The sequence below is a fragment of the Hemicordylus capensis genome, chromosome 8 (assembly GCF_027244095.1).
Source record: "Hemicordylus capensis ecotype Gifberg chromosome 8, rHemCap1.1.pri, whole genome shotgun sequence".
Classification (NCBI taxonomy): Eukaryota; Metazoa; Chordata; class Lepidosauria; order Squamata; family Cordylidae; genus Hemicordylus; species Hemicordylus capensis.
This window is the reverse complement of record NC_069664.1, coordinates 25,640,021-25,661,482: the sequence shown is the minus strand read 5'-3', so window position 1 is coordinate 25,661,482 and position 21,462 is coordinate 25,640,021. Positions and strand designations below refer to the sequence as shown.

At 47.7% G+C, this 21,462-nt stretch overlaps 1 protein-coding gene across 3 annotated transcripts in view; it reads left to right on the top strand.

Annotated features, from left to right (window-relative positions):
• IGSF9B (immunoglobulin superfamily member 9B) overlaps positions 1–21,462 on the top strand; it is a 112,997-nt gene that overhangs the window by 77,398 nt on the left and 14,137 nt on the right. For 2 of the 3 annotated variants that reach the window (XM_053270242.1, XM_053270243.1), the window contains exons 12-18: positions 2,992–3,103; positions 10,877–11,052; positions 11,667–11,893; positions 13,066–13,150; positions 13,624–13,785; positions 15,709–15,754; positions 17,798–19,429. In XM_053270242.1, the coding sequence (XP_053126217.1) occupies positions 2,992–3,103; positions 10,877–11,052; positions 11,667–11,893; positions 13,066–13,150; positions 13,624–13,785; positions 15,709–15,754; positions 17,798–19,429 (2,440 nt within the window). Of the gene's footprint in view, positions 1–2,991; positions 3,104–10,876; positions 11,053–11,666; positions 11,894–13,065; positions 13,151–13,623; positions 13,786–15,708; positions 15,755–17,797; positions 19,430–19,948; positions 20,142–21,462 lie in introns of those variants that run through there. The other variant, XM_053270244.1, reaches the window with a different exon arrangement.

Below are 21,462 nucleotides of genomic sequence, written 5' to 3'. Positions count from 1 at the left end.
AAATCTTGCTGGAACTGCTGAAGTCTTGAACAGAGGGGTGGCACAAAGATTAATGCTTTCTGCCCTCCTGAAGTGAAAGTTCTATGTTTGTTGTTGCAGATACGTGTCCTGAACCAGCAACAGGTTTGCATTGAGTTCATGTGGAGAGGTGAACAACACAGGGAAATAAAAATAAAAATCACAAGGTGTTGGTCTAAGCCAGTTGTGCAACATTGATACAATAGCTTCACACTCATGAATGGGGAACAGTGCTCAGTAACCTGATCTGTAGCAATAGTACTTTGGGAACCATGCAAGTCCTTGCTGAACTGTAGATCTGCTTTTGCAGATAAGTGTCCTTAGCAGGCAAGTATGCATTCAAGAAGACAGAACTATCCCTAAAAAGAAGTGGGGAAGTTTTGAATATCCCTCTTGAACATTACAGTTTAAAAAGGGATCGTAAGAGAAATGATAAAGTCCAATGACATCCTAAGGAGAGGTGGAGACCCAGAAAGATGGCATGTAGAATTTGGTAGAGATGCTGGAGAGGACAGAAGTAGAATATTGGCACTGAGGAAATGATGTAGCAGGAGGAATTTCTGCTGAGTGATTTGGTAGAATACATCTGATAGTGTGTAGAGGAGAACAAGAAAAATAATGTCAGGAAGAGAATTCATATTGGTGATGAAGGATCCCTTAGAAAATGGCAGCACTCATGAGGAATTCTGCAACTGTATTTACAAAGATGTAAGTCTGTTTTCCACCCAAAGGGCCCATGAAGTGGTGTATTATAAAATAAGAAGCAATACAACAAAGATCAATGAAATTAAAATAGCTGTCATAAAAACAATAACATTCAATGCAGAGCAATTAGCAGGTCCAGTGCCCCAATTTGGGTGGTGGGGGTATTGTTCAGTAATATTCAACCTATTTTGGGCCCTGAGTGAAATTCCCAGGCACTGAAACTGTCCCACATTTGACCACAATAGCTCAGGTCAACTGGCACCATCAGGTGCATAAAAGCTTCTACTAATTCCTCATTGATCCAAGAGGAACCAAATTAACTCTTGAGTAACACAAGTGGGGAGACTATGCAGAAAGTGAGACCACAGCCGGGGGGGGGGGAATCTGAAATTGCTGTATTACCGCTGTCCACGAAACAGGACTGCATCAACCTGTGAGTTGGATGGATGACTCTTCTGACTTTTCTCTGCCTCTGTTTGGAGCTTCCTTACGTTTCAGTGACTAGCCTTTGGGGAGCTCAGTTTGTTTGCTCTAGGAGTCAATGACTTCAGCCCATATTGGCTAAGAAACCATTTGGAGGGAGGCAATGTGCTAACTTATGTCAAGGGAAACTCATCTGTCTTCGATGCTGTCTGTGGCAAATGACCTGTCTGAAAGGCCCCAGTCAGAGATCTTTTCCAGCAAGGAAGAAGTAACATTTTCCTTTAATTTCATGCTTCAGTGAAACTGCTGCTAAATCTCTGTCCTTATTTTGGTTGCATCTCTAGATGGGTTGGGTGGGAAAGCCTCTTTCTCTTCTAGCTTGTGCAAGTTTCCTGCCTGCCAGAGGGACCATTGTAAATATTTATACATGGACTTCCAATTTTGCTAAAATTCTCAAGGCGGCTTTCAACCTATTAACTTGCAAGAAAACTGGTTGCAAATAAAGAGCTTGTGTCACTTGAACTCTGCTGGATTGGCATCCGCAGTGCAACCCTCTGTCTGTGCAGCACAGAGACGGACTGGCTTGCTCCTCCTTTTGAGAAGCCAGCACAATGGTCTGTGGCCTGCACTCCATTGCTTAAGCCTCCTGGAGATCCCCAGTGCCTAGCAGTTCCATTTCCAGGGGGAGAAAGTGGGAGCACACCATTGAGAATGTGTGTGACTCCCTTCAGCACCAGGGACAGAGTCTCTCTTTTCCTACCAGAACGTACGAATGTGCACGAATCAATTTTTTCAATTTGATTTGTGCCCAAATCAAATCACTCCTGATTCATTTTGTGTCCAAATCTGTCCCCCCAAATCACCCCAGATTCGATTTTGATTTGATTTGCAGACCACTTATAAAGGTCCTAGGGGCACCAAACTTGGGGGGGTGGGTAGGTCCCCATGGGTGCCACCTACCACCCAGATCTCAAGGCAGTGGGGCACTTGGATGATTTTAATGATTTTATTTTTTATTTTTTTTAGCTGTTACTGATTTTGTATATTTTTGCCATAGGAAATAATGGGGATTCAAAGTCGCCCTATCCTAACCCTAACATGGATCCTAACCATAAATGAAGGTGTGCAATAAATCCTCATAGGGATACTTTGAAGAAAAATTATTATATACCAAAGAATCCAAACACTTGAAAAATAGTGACCACACATTTTGCTCCATAACGCCACTTCTACAAGGGCTAGAGCTTAGCTTTTTTTCCCTTTTCTTTTTTTTTAAATGAAAGCTGGGAATCAGGGGGAAATGATAGGAGGAATCGGAATCTCAAAGCGATTCAAATCGAATCTGCCACGATTCGATTTGGACCCAAATCTAGCCAATGGACCACAGGGGTGATTTGTTCTGTCTCCTTGTTGCCTGAATTAGCTAGATTTGGGTACATATCGATTTGTACCCAAATCGATTCGCACATTCCTACCAGAAAGTGCTAGCAAATATGGTTGAAAGCAATCATCTATTTGAATTTGGAAAAGGGTCTTTCAAAGAGAGATAACTTAGACCAGTGGTCAGAGGTGCAGATCCCTTCCAAGCATTTGAAAAGTCCCTCCCGTTCTCCCTGCAAAAGTGTCTTTCCTTTCACCAGAAAGTAAAGTGAGGGCTTGCTTCTCAGGCTTTCTTCTCAGGCTTTCTCTCAGTCTGCATCCCTGCTAATGGTATACGTTACGGCAAGGAGTGTCAGTTCACCTCAAGACCTATCAGTCTCGCATTCGAATGGTTTTGTCTAATTCCCTCTCTTGTTTTCTGTTCTCTTTTTAAGAGCTCTATTCTCTCTGTTCTCTTTCCTGCAGGCACAAGCCCTCATGCCCCGGGCAACGTGCATGTCTCCGTCTCCATGACCTCTGCCAATGTTTCCTGGGAACCCGGCTATGATGGCGGATATGAACAGACATTCTCAGTTTGGTACGGCCCTCTGTGAGTCATCCCAGCATGCTTTGCTCTCTGCTTCTTCCCTTTCCTACTCAGCCAGAGCTTGGAGTAGATGTGGCCACTGCTCTTTCTCAGGCCGAGTCCACTTAGAGCATTTACTTTAGTCAGACATGCGTGAATGTCTGTCGTTTTCTTGGGGAGAGGGGGATTGAAGCGAGGAGGGTGCAAGTGCACACAGAATCCGCTTAAATGAGGATTTTGTGTCCTGGCTCCTGATTTTGTGTCCTGGCTCCTGAAGTACTCACATTAGTAGTACAGAATAGGACGTCTCCTTACCCTTCCCTAGGGTGCTTCCATCCTTCACAGCGAGAATGATGATCTATTGCATTTATAGCCTGACTTTCTTCTGTCAGGGAACTCAAGATGGCATACATGGGAGTTCCCAGGCAGTCACCTATTAAGGCACTGAGCAGGTCCAGACCTGCTTAGCTTCAGCTAGGCTGCAGCCATGTCCTTTCAGACCATGCCCCTGGCCCTGGAAGGCACTAGTTCCCCTTAAAACACAGAGCAGAGGGAAGCTCTGGGGCAATGCACCTCCTAAACCTTTCAGAGGTGTGTAGAAGTGGGACAAAGCTCCTACAGAACTCCTAAATGCACATAAGCACACTATTGTGTCTGGACTCCACTGCCCCTTGTGCAGCCAAGGTATAAAACTATATAAAACTGTGCACTTGTGCTGGAAGCATGTGTGGACAAGACTGACACGAGGCATTTGCATCCATATAAACTCCTTCCCTAGTACCCAGTACTATGCAGAAGCCGCTTTAGATGAATGGATAGGCAGGGGAAGAACTTTGCTTCCATTGTTGTTGGTAAAAACACACTTCTCCATTTCTCTCTGCCCCATTTGCATGAGGCAAACATGAAAGTCTCTGCTCCTGTGATTTTGTGGGGTGGGGAATTCTCATAAACTGTTAAGGGGGGTGGCACCCTTGGTCCCCCCTAGGGAGCTGAGCAAGTTTGTTGGGGGTTCATGGAGAGGAGAGCTGGTCTTGTGGTAGCAAGCATGACTGGTCCCCTTAGCCAAGCAGGGTCCGCCCTGGATGGGAGACTTGATGTGTGAGCACTGTAATATATTCCCCTCAGGGGATGGGGCCGCTCTGGGAAGAGCATCTAGGTTTCAAGTTCCCTCCCTGGCATTTCCAAGATAGGGTTGAGAGAGATTCCAGCCTGCAACCTTGGAGAAGCCACTGCCAGTCTGTGAAGACAGTACTGAGCTAGATGGACCAAGGGTCTGACTCCGTCCATATATGGCAGCTTCCTGTTTTTCCTAAGGTGCTGCATCGGCTGTGGTTGCTCCCTAGAATCCTTTAACACATTGTAATGGAATCACTGGTGATGGTTGGCAATCATTTCATCAGGAGAGCTGGTCTTGTGGTAGCAAGCATGAATTTACTCCGCAAGGCCCACCGTGGTGTGCATTTGGATGGGAGATGACATGTGAAGGCTGTAAGATAATCCCCTTAGGAGATGGGGCCATACCTCAGCAGGAGAGCATCCGCTTGCATACAGAAGGTCCTAGGTTCAGCCCTGGCATCTCTAGATAGGTTTGGGAGAGACTCCTGCTTGGAACCTCCAAGAGCCGCTGCTGGTCTGTGTAGTCAATCATGAGCTAGATGGACCGGTGGTCGGGCTCAGTTTAAAGCAGCTTCCTAAGTTCCTATGACAGCCACCGACACAAAGATAAGCCAGCAGTGAGGACTAATGTTCTCTTTCATGTGTGTTCTTAAAGTGACTTTGATATAGAAATCCTTACCAAGGGAATACAGAAGTCCTTCATAAACTAGCTGGATAAAACTTCATTGCAGTGATAAAGATGTTTGTATGGAAATGCACTGAACACCAATAAAAGGTAACACCAATCCTTGCATTAGCCTGTCTATTGTGTGAGCTCACGGCCACTTCTGATCCTCCTCTTCATTGTCTTGCCAGCACAGGATAGAGTTAGTCTGGGGAGGAGAGCTGGTCTTAAGAACATAAGAACAGCCCTGCTGGATCAGGCTCAATGCCCATCTAGTCCAGCATCCTGTTTCACACAGTGACCCACCAGATGCCTCTGGGAAGACCACAGGCAAGAGCTGAGGTCTTGCGGTACCAAGCTTGAATTGCCCCCTTTGCTAAGCAGGGTCTGCCATGATTTGCATTTGGATGGGAGACTACTTGCGAGTGCTGTAAGATATTATCCTTAGTGGACAGGGCTGTAGCTCAGTGGAAGAGCATCTGCATGCAGAAGGACCTATATTCACTCCCTGGCATCTCCAGGTCAGGTTGGGAAAGACTCCTGCCTGTAACCTTGGAAAGCCACTGCCAGTCAGTGTAGACCATACTAAGATAGTGTAGACAATGCTCAGTATAAGGCAGCTTCTTGTGTCCCTAAAACCAGAAGATTTATTATGCCCTTCCTGGCCCTCTGTACATGGCTTGTGGACTGCGTTGGGCTTGGACCACACATTGTGCTGACCTGGTCCAAATAGTGACATGTCAAGGTAGCCAGCCCTCTTTTAGCTAAATGTGCATTTCCGTTGATAGGGGTCCCCCATGTTGCTTTTTTCTCCTTCTGTGGGGCTTTTGCGGGGGGGGGGGCGTGTTTCTACAACTGTATGTTCCAGAATGACACTTCAGTATGCAAATGTAATTGGTCCCCATCTGCCCTTTGTTAAAGGGAAGCTGAAGGGTTTGGCTCCCTAGCGTGTAACAGACTGAATCGTTGATAAGAGCCATGGAGGCTTGAAAAGAACTTTCTGAATGAGTGAAGCTGTGTAAATATGGCCATACATGCCACTGCTCCTCTGGCTGTCTTAAGAATTGATTAATAGCATGCCAATATGGTGGAAGAATTGATGATGAGCACTTGTTGACATGTGTCAATTACATGGCTGCATCTTACATCCTAACCCTAGAGATGTCTGTCTCCGATAGTGGCCGATGTAACAGTGAACCCTCTTCTTGTGAACGTGGCCAGGCCTGTTGATAGGCTACCAGAATTCAGGACTGTGTTCTGCTGAACGTCTGTCGTCTAGTGTTGAATGCTCAAGTGATGGGGAAGGGGAAGGTTTCAAGAAGGCGAGGGGGAGGAGAGAAAAGGGGTAGTTTTTCTTTCCCAGCATCCTGAAATATCCCTTTGATATTTCCCTTGTCGTGCTATATGGTGCTAAAGTGCTCTGGTTTGGGGCATGTGTGAGTCATCTAGGAATAAAGACCCCCCCTTAATGGGGGTCTTTGCCACCCTTGAGCATTGTGCACAGACGTGGCAATGCCCATCTAGCAGTTTTTTGTGCCTTCTGAACCACTGCCTTGGAGCTGATTGACATTCCGTCCCTTCATTGACTCCAACAGAAACATAGAATGTAGAGGTGACGGCGACCTTCTGCATTTCAGTCATGTTTCTCCTCTCAATTCCTTGAGGGTTCCTTTCCTTTTTTCTCTCCCCCCCACCTTCTCCCTTCTTTCTAATTTGACCAGATGGAGTTTGCTGATAGAGTAAAGATTGGATATGTGCTTCTCATAATAAAGTCTTCTCAGCTTTTGAAAATGGGATCGTGTTGGAGCTCAGGAAAGGGTTCTGATTGTATAGAAAGACAAAGGAGTGGCAGAAAGAAGGAAGGAGAAGAGGAGGAGGAAAGAGTAAGGCTGGGGAAATGGTGGCCCACACCGATGGAAGAGTGTGACATTCACCCAGCTGCCTCTGTGATTAAAATGTCCTTGAGAGGGAAGGATCCCACTTCCTCCCTCCTGAAAGTTTTCCTCTCACCTTTTTGGTAGAGAACAGTCAGCTTCTTCTGTTGCTTGCTGCCAGCAGTTTTTCACCATACTGTTGAGAAATGGGGATATTTTCAGACCCTCCTTTAAGAATAAATAAATATATGAATCCAAAGGATGCGGGTTTGGGACTTTGACTTGTACAAGTGCTTCCCGGAAGCATGCAAGACGAGAACAGGAGTAGTTTGCATGGCTCTCTCTGTCATGAACAGAGGACGCTTCTGTCTGAGTCAGACCATTGGTCTCTCTAGCCCAGGGCTGGCTCTGAATGGCAGCATTTCTTCAGGGTCTTTTTCAGGCCTCTTACCTGGGATTCTTTATGCTGGAGATAATGGCACATGAAACTGGGACCTTCTGCAGGCAAAGATGGTGCTTTACCACTGAGCTGTATCCCCTACCATAGTTTCAGAGAAGGGTAGTAGAAAAAAACAGAGTAAGGAGCAGAGTTATGCACACGCAAAACGTGCTTCTTTGCCAAGTCTGCTGACATGAAGAGGAAGTTGTATCGAAGCAGGAGAACACAAGTATGGTGGGTGGGGTAGAAACACAGGAGAGCAAGGACTCCATCAAGGTATTTCGGTCTTTAAAAATCTCCTGGTTTTTCTGCAGAGCTTTTAGCTCACAGCAGCAAGGCCAGTGATTGTGAATTCACACCTTGCTGATAGGCCCTGATTTCCTATTGGCACCATTGCTACTTTAATTGCTTACATTTTTATCACCTGTATTCACAAGTGATGTTTGCCACACACGCAAGTGTACAGATCTGTGCACAAGTACAGTTATTCTCCTATCACGTTGAACACAGGTACGGCAGTAAACGTCCTGTCTGTACCATGCATTTGGTGGACTTGTACCCAGGTTCATTTTTGAAGTGAATGCAGATATAGTCATTGACCCAAAAGCGTGTGTCATAGGATGAAGAAGAAGAATATCTATATTTTGCTTTTCAACAAAAAGTTCAGAGAGAGAGAGAGAGAGAGAGAATGGCTCCCTGTCTCCAAAGGGCTCTCAGTCTAAAAAAGAAAGATAAGATAGACATCATCAACAGCCACTTGAAAGATGCTGTGCTGGGGATAGATAGGGCCAGTTCCTCTCCCCCTGCTATCGCCACTTTAAAAAGAATCGCCACTTTAAAAAGGTGCTTCTTTACTCAGTTTGCAGTGAAACATATGCAGCTTCTGCCTACTGAGTCAGACCCATGGCCCACCCAGTTTAGTATTGTCAGTGCTGACTGGCAGCAGCTCTCCAAGGTTTCAGGCACGAGTCTTTGCCAGCCCTCCCTGGAGATGCCAGGAAGTGAACCTGGGACCTTCTGCATGCAAAGCCGATGCAGGATATCTGTGCACTCGTACAACATAATGTCTGAATAGGGCTATTGTGTTGCTTAGATCTTGGCTGTGCTTCTTAGGCAGGGAATGTGCCTGTCTCGCACCTGCTGCTGTCTACCAGTTGCTGTTCTGTAGCAGCAGCTGTTCGGTGTATACACATATCTAGCTCTCACAGCACAAAGGAGAGTTCTTGGGGATGATGGGCAATCCCTTTTCCCTCGGGTGCCGGATGCCAGCCTAATCGAAGGCATCCAGTCTGGAATGCGGCCAGTGTGGATGAAATCATCATTTGGATGCTGTCTTTTCTGGGGCGGCTGCTGCTGCACAGGTGAGCCGAGTCGAAGCGAAACTTGGCTCGCTGGCGGCGACTTGGCAGTCCTGCGGACTATGGATGAGGCAGCCGCCTCCCCACCGGTGTCTCTCTCAGCAGAACAGGCTCTGCAGTGCATAAAGGGCCATCTGTGAGGAGCACTTTGCTTTGCCAGGACACACCGGCGGCACCTGATGCAGTGGAATACTCACAGGCAGCGGGATGGCTGGTTTGGGACATATCCCTTGGGACTCCCGAGGCACTGTTGCAGGGCGTTGCCATTTCATTCTCCATGTCTGGGTTGATGGAAAGGCTTCTGTGCCTAGGCTGAGAGGGGCAGGCGGGAATCAAACTCTGCCTCCTTCCACACAGCTGCCCTTGGAATCCTGGCAACATTTCCTTGTAGTTCAAAAGGGTTAGTACAAGTGCTATACGAGTGCAAGATGACCTCTGGATGTAGGACAAGGGAGAGGCTGTAGCTCAGTGTAGACCAGGAGCCCAGTGGAGTGGCTGGTGCCATCTGGAGGGGACGGATGTTCCTTGTGGTGCTGGACGAGTTCTGCCCCCCTAGAGATGGGCAAGAGGGATAGCATGGCGAGACTTTCCACTTTCAGTGCCTTATCGTGCTTTTGTTGACCTGATTGTCGGCCTGCAGCATCCACATTTGCAAGGGTGTGTTAAAAGTTCTTAAAAAATTTAAAAATCCAATATCTAAAGTAACCCCGGCTAACTTGGCAAAGAGGCACCTTTTAATGTGGCTATTCTCTTTTATTTAGCAGGGGGAGAGTAACTTGGCCCTATCCACTCCCAGCACAGCATCCCTCCAGTGACTGTTGCTGGTGTCTATCTTGTGTTTCTTTTTAGATTGTGAGCCCTTTGGGGACAAGGAGCCATCTTATTTATTTATTATTTCTCTGTGTAAACCGCCCTGAGCCATTTTTGGAAGGGCGGTATAGAAATCGAATAAATAAATAATATATAATTTGATCTTTGTTTTGTCACATTTATCCCCTGCTAAGTGAGCAAAGAGGCACCTTTTTAAAAGTGGTGATTCTCTCTCTCTCTCTCAGCAGGGGGAGAGCCACTGGCCCTATCCATCCCCAACACAGCATCCCTCCAGTGGCTGTTGCTGGTGTCTATCTTATGTTTCTTTTTTTATGTTGTGAGCCCTTTGGGGAGAGGGAGCCTTTTTATTTATTTATAGCTATGTAAACTGCTTTGCGAACTTTTGTTGCAAAGCGGTATATAAGTATTCGTCTTATTCGTATATTTTCATAAAAATTGTCATGAAAATTTTGGAAGTGGAAAATTGGCAGGAATGTCCATCAGCGATTACTTTATGGAGTCCCTCCATAGAGTAATCTTTGAAGGACAACTGCCTAGAGTCTTTGGAGAGAGGCAGCATATAAATTAGATAGATAGATAGATAGATGAAATTGTTACCTTCGTTGTTATCTTAACTCTTTCCTCTGTGCAAAAATGATTGCAATTTAACCCAAAGTTTGGGGGGGAGGGATAAAGAAGGGGTGATCACACAGAGAAAGATATAAGTGCAACCATGTGATCCCCTATACCTCATCACTAGGGGAGTAGATGTTGCCAAAAATCGCTATAGGCATTCATCCCTTGATGGTGCCAGTGATCAAAATCTGGGGGCCTGGCTCATGGGGTAGTGATAGAGCACATGTTTTGCATACAAAAGGTTATTTGTTTAATCTGTTTAATTTGTTTAATTAAAGGATGCTTGTTAGCTGGGCTGGAAAAGACCCCACTCCAGTATACACATACCTGAGTTTCTGGATGGCTGCTACCAGTTAGACTAGAAAGTACTCGACTTGCCTTTATGTGTTCACTGATTGTAGATTGAGCTTCTTATGTATGTTAGCTTTCATTTAAACAACAACAACAACAACACCCAAAGTTACTAGTCCTTATGATTGCATAGATATGCTGGAAAGTGTGTGGGCAATGCCTGCTGAGATCTCAGAAGCTAAAGCAGATCTATAGTGATCAGAGGGTGTGGGTTTAGGGTTCTATATTACTTTTATCCCCAACCCATTCCCTAAAACAAACAGGAGCAGCTTCTGCTGAATGTATGCAGGTAGCAGAATCCAGCTTTTCTTGTTACAGAATTTGGTTATGTTGGCGCAGAATTTTTTATTTTATTTTTAGCGCAGAGTCCTTGGTGTGATTGAGCCCATCTCCCAAGTAGGTCCATTGTTCATTAAGGGATTGTCTCTTTTTCTCTCTCTCTGCCCTCTCTCTCTTTTCTCTCTTGTTCTTTTTCTCTTTGATTCCTTCCCTCCCAAAGAACCCGTCCCTTGGATTGTCTTTCTTCTATCTTGCCAGGATGAAGCGAGCACAGTTTGGACCTCACGACTGGCTCTCTCTTCCAGTACCAGCTGGCCCCAGTTGGCTGCTCATGGATAACCTCGAACCTGAGACTGCCTACCAGTTCAGCATCTTGGCCCAAAACAAGCTGGGTACAAGCTCCTTCAGCGAGGTGGTCACTGTGAACACTCTAGGTAGGTAAGCCCCAAAGGAAGCAGATTTGGTCATGCAGGTTTCCATAACCCGAGAGAACCAACGTGCACCCTGCTTTTAAATGAGCACCCTGATTTTAAATGATGCTGCTTCCCCCACCCCCATCACCAAGTATGGAACTGTTAGGTAGTTCTGTCACTATATGTGGCACTTTACTAACCAACATAAGGTCCATGTCCTCAGTAGCTTACAATGCAAATGTCAATGAGGGAGAGAAGGGAAGGGAAAGGCAAGGCTAATGGAAAGATAAATATGCCCAGATATACCGAGTCACCCATAGCCTTAGGTTTAGTCTCAGGTGAGGATTAAGGGGTTCAGTTGCACATTTCATTTAAGAGGTGGGTTTTGAGGAAGGATTTGATGGGAAAGGGAGAGTCAACATGGAGAAGGCATTCTGGGAGAATGTCCCAGACATAAGGGGAAACAAAGAAGAAATGTCAGAGCCATTTAAGAGATTGGGGCCCAGCCACAAATATATAAGATTAGTACATGTGCAACCCTTACCTTCCTGACCTTGGATAGACTACCTTGCATTGGTTTAAAACATTTGTTCCCCCCACTTCCTCCCCCTTCCCCCTTCTTTTTATATCTTCAGCATTCCCTGTAACAACTCCAGAACCCCTGGTGCTGGTTACTCCACCGAGGTGCCTAACAGCCAATCGGACGCAGCAAGGAGTCCTACTGTCATGGCTCCCTCCAGCCAATCACAGCTTTCCGATTGACCATTATATCATGGAGTTCCGGGTAGGAGAGAGATGGGAGATTTTAGATGATGCCATCCTGGGGAGTGACAGTGACTTTTTTGCCAAGGATTTGACTCAGGTATGAGGAACCCAGACTAATTGTATCTTTTCCACCACAGGGAATATCTAAATATGATCAAGAGCTGGTGTTATGTATTGGCCAAGAGAATGGGCTACAAGTCAAGACTTCCCAGTTTAGATCTTGCCTCTGCCACAAACCTGCTAGGTGGCCTTCAGCAAGTTACTCCCACTCAGTTGCAATGTGGGTATAATCATACCAATTGTGTTGTTTTAAGGATTACAACAAGATTGTTCATGTGAAGCTATCCTGTTCCAGGCTGGAGCATGCAGGAGTACCAGTGACAGTCTGATGAAAATATCAGCAGGGAAACAGGACCATGGACAGTTCACTGGGCAGGAGCAGGCTGGATACCAGCATCTCCAGGCAACTAGCTTGGATGTTGCTTTAGCAATGGTTGGAGCTAACTGGGAACTTGCATAGAAATCTGCCTTATCTCAAGTCAGACCAGTGGCCCATCTAGCTCAGTCAATGTCTACACTGACTGGCATCAGCTCGCTAAGGTTTCAGGCAGGAATCTCTCCCAGCCCTGCCTGGAGATGCCAGGGAGTGAACCTGGGACCTTCCACATGCAAGCATGAAGATGCTCTTCCAATGAGCTATGGCCCCATCCCCTAAGGGGAATATCTTGCAACTCTCACATGAAGTCTCCCATCCAAATGCAAACCAAAGCAGACCCTACTTATCAACAGGAACAACTCATACTTGCTACCACAAGACTAGCTTTGCTCTCTACGTTGCCGTAGTGTCAGACCGATGTCTCCAGCTCTGCCCCTTCTGCAGGAACTGTTGGGGCTTCAATGGGACGGGCCCTGTTTCTCAAATGCAATCTCCAACTTCCTGCATTTTGGGGATGTCTTGAACAGGACTCCTCAGGCTGTGCTAGTGCAGGCTTTTGGTGCTCCCTTCCCAGGGTGGTGCTGTACAAGGCTACTTCTGGGGATGGTTTCTGTGCACAGCCATTTCCTTCCTCTGCTTTCAGATTCCTCCTCTGATAATAGACTTCTGCACTGTGGCAAAAGTGCTTTAGAGAGTTGAAAGCACTATACAAATTCTAATAACAACAATAAAGTTTTCTAAATCAAGAATGAGGCCATACTGGTGGCATTTGATGTTCCTTGGTTAACATAACTGACCACTGGTTGTGACTGATGACACGCTTTGTGCCGTAGGACACGTGGTACGAATTCCGAGTTCTGGCTGTCATGCAGGACCTCATCAGCGAACCCAGCAACATTGCTGGCGTCTCCAGCACAGGTAAGGAAGGGTCCCCCCACCTCTCATCAAGCTCTTTTACCAACCAAATCTAACCCATGGGAATTCAGAGCTGTTGATGTTGTTCTGCTCCAGGCTCTATCAAGGCAAGGATCAGGGTTGCGTATACAGCTGTTTAAATGAATTCAATGAATCAATAAATATACTATTCAGAAGTCGAGTGGCATGATACCCAGAAAAGTGTAATAAGAGGTCATAGCAATAGCAATAGCAATAGCAATAGCAATAGCACTTACATTTATATACCGCTCTATAGCCGGAGCTCTCTAAGCGGTTTACAATGATTTAGCATATTGCCCCCAACATTCTGGGTACTCATTTTACCAACCTCGGAAGGATGGAAGGCTGAGTCAACCTTGAGCCCCTGGTCAGGATCGAACTTGTAACCTTCTGGTTACAGGGCGGCAGTTTTTACCACTGCGCCACCAGGTCATCTTGTTTTCTCTCTTTTCTAGACATTTTTCCCCAGCCAGACCTGACTGATGAAGGGTTGGCCCGGCCCGTGCTGGCAGGGATTGTGGCCACCATTTGCTTCCTCGCCGCTGCCATCCTGTTCAGCACCCTAGCCGCCTGCTTTGTCAACAAGCAACGCAAACGGAAACTCAAGCGCAAGAAAGGTGGGCTCACCCAGGGTTTCTCCTGCTGCATTTTGGTGGGCACCATCTCAGGTTAAAGTTGGACATACATTCTAAAGGATGGCTGAAGTTGACTGAACACTACGGTATTCAGAGTCCTTTGTTTTCAGGGCAGAGGATGTGTGTCAAAACCGCTTCCAACACACTTAGAATATCTGTCTCTTTTCACCCTTACTTGTCTGCCTTGTTGCTCTCCATGGTCCTGAAGGTGGCATTTGTCCTTAATTTGAGCCTGGTTTACATATGTGTTAGTTGAAATGTAGGTGTGGAATCACACTTTTGAATGGTCCCCTGTCTAAGTAAGTAAATCCAGAATTCTCAGCTTTTCTAGCCCAATCCCAGCAAAGGGTTGACAGATCTTTGGGCATCAGAACATTTTTTATAAAGTGATCAATTTATCATGTCCTGCATGTGTTCTGAATGAAGCAAGCAATATATATATTGGAGTCCAACTGCCCCCTTTGGAAACCAACGAGGTTAAGTCTGAAACTGAGAAATCAGTTGTGTAGGCTAAAGATCCCCAGCCTTGGATTCACAGATGTTGTTGAACTGCAACGTGCTTCATCCTGAGCCATAATAGCCTTCATGTGAGAACCCAAGGTTGGGAAGGCAAAACTAGCTGCTAGTGGTCTTCCTGCAGCCGGTTCTGCTGCAAAGTTCTCATTATTGCTGAAAGGAAAGGGATCGGAGGGATAATTTTGGTGGATCTGCCTCTTCTCCAAAAGCTCCCCAAGTTTATGGCTTCCAAGAAACTTCATCAAGACACAGATTGGCTCAAACTTTACTGAGCAACATAAGGTCCCTGTCCTCAGTAGCTTACAATAAGAACAGCCCTCCTGGATCAGGCGCAAGGCCTATCTAGTCCAGCATCCTGTTTCACACAGTGGCCCACAAGATGACATTTGCATCGACTATGCAAATGCCAGTGAGGGAGGGAAGGGAAAGGCAAGGCTAATGGGAAGATAAATATGCCCAGATGTAGTGATTCACCCATAGCCTTAGTTTCAGTCTCAGGTGAAGCCTGAGAGGGGGTTAAGACACACATTTTATTTAAGAGGTGGGTTTCAAGGAAGGATTTGATGGCAAAGGGAGAGGCTGCATGAAGAAGGCATTCTGGGAGAATGTCCCAGACATAAGGGGAAGCATCTAAAGGACACCCAAGACCTAAATCATATATAACTGAGGCTAGAATAGGAAACTGCCTTATACTAAGTCTGACCATTGGTCCATCTAGCTCAGTATTGTCTACACTGACTGACAGCAGCTTCCCAGGGTTTTCCTTGCCCTACATGGATATGCTGCCAGTGAACCTGAGAGCTTCTGCATGCAAAACAGATGCTCAACCACTGAGCTACACCCCCATCATGAATGTCACCATGTGAAATTCCTGGAAGGGATACTCATGACTGAATGCTCCTCCATGCAACCCTGCCCCCTCAGCAAAACCCTTCTATTAAAAATCTTCATTGTTTGAGGAAGGGTCTTGGCTAGCCTTCTCCCTGCTGTGCTAGCTTTCTCTGTGCAGGGGATTTAGTTGTATGGAGGAGCATTCCATCATGTAAGCCTCCACTTGCAAAGCTGAAGTGGTACAGCCCAGAAACCTCCTCACCTGCGGTGTGTATGGAGGAGGCCTAATTCCTGCATCTAGAGAAACAAACGTCCATTGCTGGGATGGAATTCCAGGTAAAGGATGGAATTCTCAGGCAAAAGAACTGTAATTTTGTGTGGACAGTGTGAAGTTGTTTGAAACTTTGGACATCAAAGTTATCAAAGTCTCTTAGAACAGCAGTTAATGCTTCATTTCGTGTTGAGCATGGCTGTGGTTGTTGCTAAAGATGTAGTAAATGTAGTGCTTTCTGGTTCTTGCACCCTGTTAATGATCTCTTCCCCCTTTCCTCTCCCCAGACCCTCCTCTTTCGATAACCCACTGCAGGAAGAGTCTGGAGTCTCCGTAAGTATCTCTGGCTTGTCCGTGCCCACCAACCCAGTTGGTCAAAGGGGCAGTGCTGACTTCAAGCTCATTGTTCCTTCCCAATGCAGGTGATGAGGCTGCATTTTAAAGACACTCCTCCACGTGACTAATACCTTGCGTAATCCAAGTTTCCCGCTTGTTCTGAAGAATTTTGTGTTTTTCTCCTACAGGACCAGATCCAAAATGATTTCTTACAATGTTGCCAGATGTTGTGCGGTGGCAAACGGAGTTGGTTGTGGGATTGTTCAAAATCCTTGCTGAATTGGAATGCATGTTTCTGTGGGTAATTAGGGTGATCTTGTCTCTGTTCTGAACAGCCGTCCTAACTACGCAAATAGGTATTCGGGTATTTTCGTCGACTGATGACAGAAATAAAGTTTGAACTGAACCGAATATCTTGCATAAAGAAAATGGATGCCTCAGAGAGTTGGGCTGTACTCTTTGGCAGAATAGTGAGCCCCGTGGAAGTCAACAGCTGACATTCTGGGCAGCATAACCTCAGCTTTAACAAGCCACTGGGGCTGTCGTCGTGGCAGGCTGTTGCTAAAAATCCTTGAAACAGCATGTGGGCACCTCCTTCCATTGAAAACCATACAAGAGGATCACCCAGGATCTGTGTTATTCAGTCAGATTGAAACTGTGCCTGTTGTGTCAGTTAGATTCTCTCTGGAAGGACATCTTCAGACTGATCCTGGGGATTTGGGATGCAGCATTTGAGGAACAAGAGCAGGCATTGTATGAAACTTGCCAGGCTGTGGCTGTGGGCAGGTGCACTTGAATCGGAGCCTTGTGGGTGTGTTCTTTAGCCAAGGAGCCATGAATTCAGTGGCTGGAACCACCAATGAGACTCGTTCATACAATGGAAATTTGATGGGTTGGCCAAGGGCTCTCCCCAGTTCCAGGATTTGTGAGCACTCCTAGTCTTTGACCGTCTGCAGCAGATCATCTGCGAGGCACTGACGGGGATTGTTAGCTAGCCTCCCTCAAGGGGGGGGGCTTTTCCCCCTACCTCGTTCAGCAGCTGTGTGCAGCTGAGACTGGGCAGAACTCTTGCCCTGTTTATTATTATTTTTCTTCTGTCTATCTATCTATCTATCTATCTATCTATCTATCTATCTATCTATCTATCTATCTAAAATATGTATGCCCCACTCCTCCAGTACAATACTGCTTGGGGCAGCTCACAACATTAATAAAATGTAGGATGAACGGCTAATAAAATTAAACCAGTTAAGTGGGGCACATCAAAAGACCAGGCTAAAATGAGCAATTTTTTAAACATCAAATTAAAAGATATTTAAAAGGCTAAAAACAGAGAACTATAAAAACAGGTGGGAATCCTCCAGATATTATCAGTTATAAGTTATCAGCATGTCCTACCCAGTTGAGCGTCCTGTGCATGAACCCAAGGACAGCTAAGGCATAGCGGTCAAGGCATGAGCAAGCATACCTGCGGGCCAGAAGAAGGGCCAAAACCTGAGCTGTAGGCTGAAGGGCAGTGGGCAGGGGGTATTGCCACTGGCCAAACAAGGGGCAGGCGGCCAGAATCTTGGAAAGCAGACCCAGGTGCCATACTGCCTGCCAGTCACAGCGGCAGGTGCCGTGTGCCCCTTACTCCCTTCAGGGCTTGAGGAGTCCAAGGCCCAAGGTACCACACTAGGTTAGGCCTCAGACCAGGAGGTTCCTGTTTAGAAATGCCCCTGATATAGATTAATTTGTTTTTATTTATTTATTTTCAATGTGTTTAGAAACGTCCTCCTTTTTAAGCCATCTGGCTGGAGAAGGGTTTCCATAGTTCACCACTTTCTAAGGGATCCAGGCACCAGCAAGGCCAGCCATTTCTGCATTTTTGTTTTGTTCTTTGTTTTAACCCCAAGCTTCTGGGCACTTGTTCTTCAAAGCTGTTGGCACTTCCTATCTTTTGTGGCTAGCCAGCCCCTGCTCCATTGGTGGTGCCAGGCGAGTCTGACATGAGTTTCCCTCCTGTGACCCATCCATCTTTCTCGCCTTTCTGTGTTCCAGGTTGTCGTCCGGCAAGGTGAGTCCCGAGAGCATCCGCACCCTTCGGCCCCCCTCCGAGTCCTCCGATGACCAAGGCCCATCTGGCAAGCGGATGCTGAGCCCCAGCAGGGAGAAGGAGCTGTCGCTCTATAAGAAGACCAAGCGTGCCATCAGCAGTAAGAAATACAGCGTTGCCAAGGCTGAGGCAGAAGCCGAGGCGACTACCCCCATTGAACTCATTAGCCGTGGGCCAGATGGCCGTTTTGTCATGGACCCGTCGGAGATGGAGCCCTCACTCAAGACCCGCCGGATCGAGGGCTTCCCCTTTGTGGAGGAGACGGACATGTACCCGGAGTTCCGCCAGTCAGATGAAGAAAACGATGACCCCGTGATGCCTTCCTCTGTGGCAGCCCTCAAGTCCCAACTGACACCTCTTTCCTCCAGTCAGGAGTCTTACCTTCAGCCACCAGCATATAGTCCCAGATTCCATCGGGCCCTGGAGGGGCCAAGTGCCCTGGAGAGCCGCCTTCAAGCTACAGGCCAGGCTCGGCCTCCAGCCCCCCGACCATTCCACCACGGCCCCTATTACGGTTACCTCAGCAGCAGCAGCCCCGGGGAGATGGACCCTCCTCCTTTCTACATGCCAGAGGTCAGCCCTCTCAGTTCCGTCATGTCTTCTCCTCCTCTGCACCCCGAAGGGCCCTTTGGCCACCCCACCATCCCCGAGGAGAATGGGGAGAATGCTTCCAACAGCACGCTGCCCCTGACCCAGACTCCAACGGGGGGCCGGTCCCCTGAGCCATGGGGCAGGGCTGAGTTCCCTTTCAGTGGCCTGGAGTCCTCGCCCATTATGTTTCCTCACCAGCTCCACCAGTGCGAAATGGCTGAGAGCATGCAGCCTAAGGCCAGTCTTCCGAGGGGGCCACCACCTTCCTCCCTCCAGGTCCCTGCGTCCTACCCTGGCATTCTGGCCCTGGAAGCACCAAAGAGTTGGACTGGCAAGTCACCGAGCAGAAGCCAACCTTCTGTGCCCACCGCCACCAAATGGCAGGACAAACCTATGCAACCAATGGCGAGTCAAGGGCAGCTACGACATACCAGTCAAGGCATGGGCATACCCGTGTTGCCTTACCATGGGCCGTCCGAGTCAGTCAGCCACAGCGGCACAAGCACATTTGGCCTGGACACCAGGTGGTACGACCCCCAACCTAGACCTCGGCCCAGCCCTCGGCAAGTCAGGAGGGCCGAGCCCAGTTTACATCAGGTGGTGCTACAACCTTCGAGGCTTTCCCCCCTGACCCAAAGCCCTCTCAGCTCCCGTACCAGCTCCCCGGAGCTGACAGCACGTGCCAGACCGCGGCCGGGCCTCATCCAGCAGGCAGAAATGTCTGAGATCACCCTGCAGCCTCCGGCAGCGGTCACCTTCTCCCGCAAGTCCACTCCGTCAACAGGATCTCCCGCCCTGAGCAGCCGGGGAGGGAGCCCCAGCTTCCGGCCTGCTATGGCCTTCACTTCTTTGGCCACAGGCTACCCCCCCTCTCAGTGCCCCTCCCTGCCTGTGGAGCCCATGGACGTCTTTGGACAAATCCCCTCACCGAGGAGGACCAGGGAAGAGATTCTTAGGCCGGAGCCAACGCCGACAACCAGTTCGGGGTAAGTGTGTGTGTGCGTGTGGAGATCCTCCTGCTCCCCTTTTGCCCAGCCCGCCTTTCCCGTCCCGCCTCACCGGCCCCCCCACCCCTCCCCCCAAACTCTTCCCCTGCCATCATCAACTGACTTTCTAGGGTTTGTCTAGGCACACTGCAGCATCCTTTTTGGAGATGGCCTCCAGTTGGCATTGCTAGGGATTCTTTTCTCTCTCCAGTCAGTTGGCACTGATGGGCTGCCCCCCCCACCACCACCCACCCAGTGTCTGTCACGTCTCACTTCAGTAGGCCAGATAAATGGAGTGCCTTACCTTTCGGCTGGTTTGTAATGATGTGTTGTTCTTTAGCGCAAGAGTCCTCTTTTTTGCTTTCCCCCTGTCACAAGAGAGAAAAACTCTGGTCTTGGTTTTTGTTTGGGAGCTGTATGCTGGGATGAACGAAGAAGGTCGGACTAAAAATTTCAAGGGTGTTGTTGTTGTTGTGGAGTTAAGTGGCCCCAGAAATTACCAGTATTTTCCTCTTCTAGTTCCTGGCTGTTTACTTTCCTGGGATATTAAGGACTTGGGGCCTCTCTTTGCCTTCTTCACCTCCTTCCCCCCCCAAGAGGGTTTGTCATCCATCACGAATGAAACATGGCCGCACGAGCTGCCTTTTTCCACTTCATCTCCAAAAGGGGTGCTGCAGCCCCCCCAAGACTTGGGCCAGGCGAGAGAACAAGAATTAGCCACACAGAGAGCTTGTAAGGAGAGGACAAAAACCAAATCCACCCCAAACACAGAGAAGTCAAATCAGGAAGCTGCCAGCCTTCTCGGATCCTGTCCATGGAAGGGATTGCAGCTGGTTTTCCAGGTACCAGGGTTGCACCAGGCAAAGCGTCTTTTTCTCTCTGTCTCTTCCTCCTTCTGCCCTCGCCTCTGTCTCTCGCAGTTCCTGTAGGTGCTCTCTCCTTCCATTCTTTTGTCTGTGTTGAAACCAATGTCCGTTGGCCCTGTAGAGGAGTTGGCCTCCCCTCGGATCCCCAGGCTTGTGGGTATGAATGATTCACGGATCGATGCAAACAAGTGTAGATGCACTCTGGCGGGGTGGGTGGCTGTGGCGAGAAGGAGGGGGCAAGAAGCCAGGGTGGCATGCATGTGAGGAAGTGCTCTTTGCTCTTAGGGTCCTGGTGTAGAAGCCTGTGCAAAGTTGCCCCTGTGCATTTCACCTCCACTCTCTGGTACCTGGAAGTGTGCATGTCTTTAGAAACCCTTTCAGCCCCATTACAAGTTGCTGCTTTGAGGAAATTGGACCAGTGGGCGAAGAGAGGAGTCTTTTCACGAAGGGGCAGAGAAGACTGTAGCTGCAAACAACATGGAAGCAACCTCTGTTACTTAAAGGTTTGTAGCTAGACAGACAGACAGGGTCAATATCTATTCATATAGAGAGTCAAAGCTCCAGCCTAGTGGATCTAGGACACATTCTAAAGCAGCCCTTAAGACAATCTAGTGGGTATGTCTACACTACAACATTTATATCAGTTTTAGGCTGCTTTAACTGTCATGGCTTATCACAAGGAATCCTGGGAATTGTGGTTTGGTGCAGTGCTGAAAATTTCCTGTTGGCGAACGCCATCCTGCCCCTTTCCCCACCCCTCACAGGTGGCCCAAGGCTTTAATAATACCTCGGGTTCGATATCACACTGGTCCTTCCCCTGGCGGGAAACCTAAATGAACCCAATAATGGTCAGTTCACAGACCTTCGATGGTACCTGGAAATTGACTCGTTCTGCAAAATGGTAGGCCTGGCACTGCCTTTGTCACAGAACTGCGATTCCCAGAGTTCCCTGGGGAAAGGAAATGACATTTAAACCAGTGTACGTCTGTAGTGTTGAGACGCCTTTTGCGTTAAGAGTCCCGTTGTCTGCGCTTTGAAGCCATGTCCTCTATTCGCTTCCGTCATCCTTTCTTTGTTTCTTTCCCCCTTTTCTTTTTCCAGCATTGTTTGTTTGTTTTTTGTGCTTTTGGTTTTTTTCCTCCTCACTCTTCCTTTTGGATTTATTTT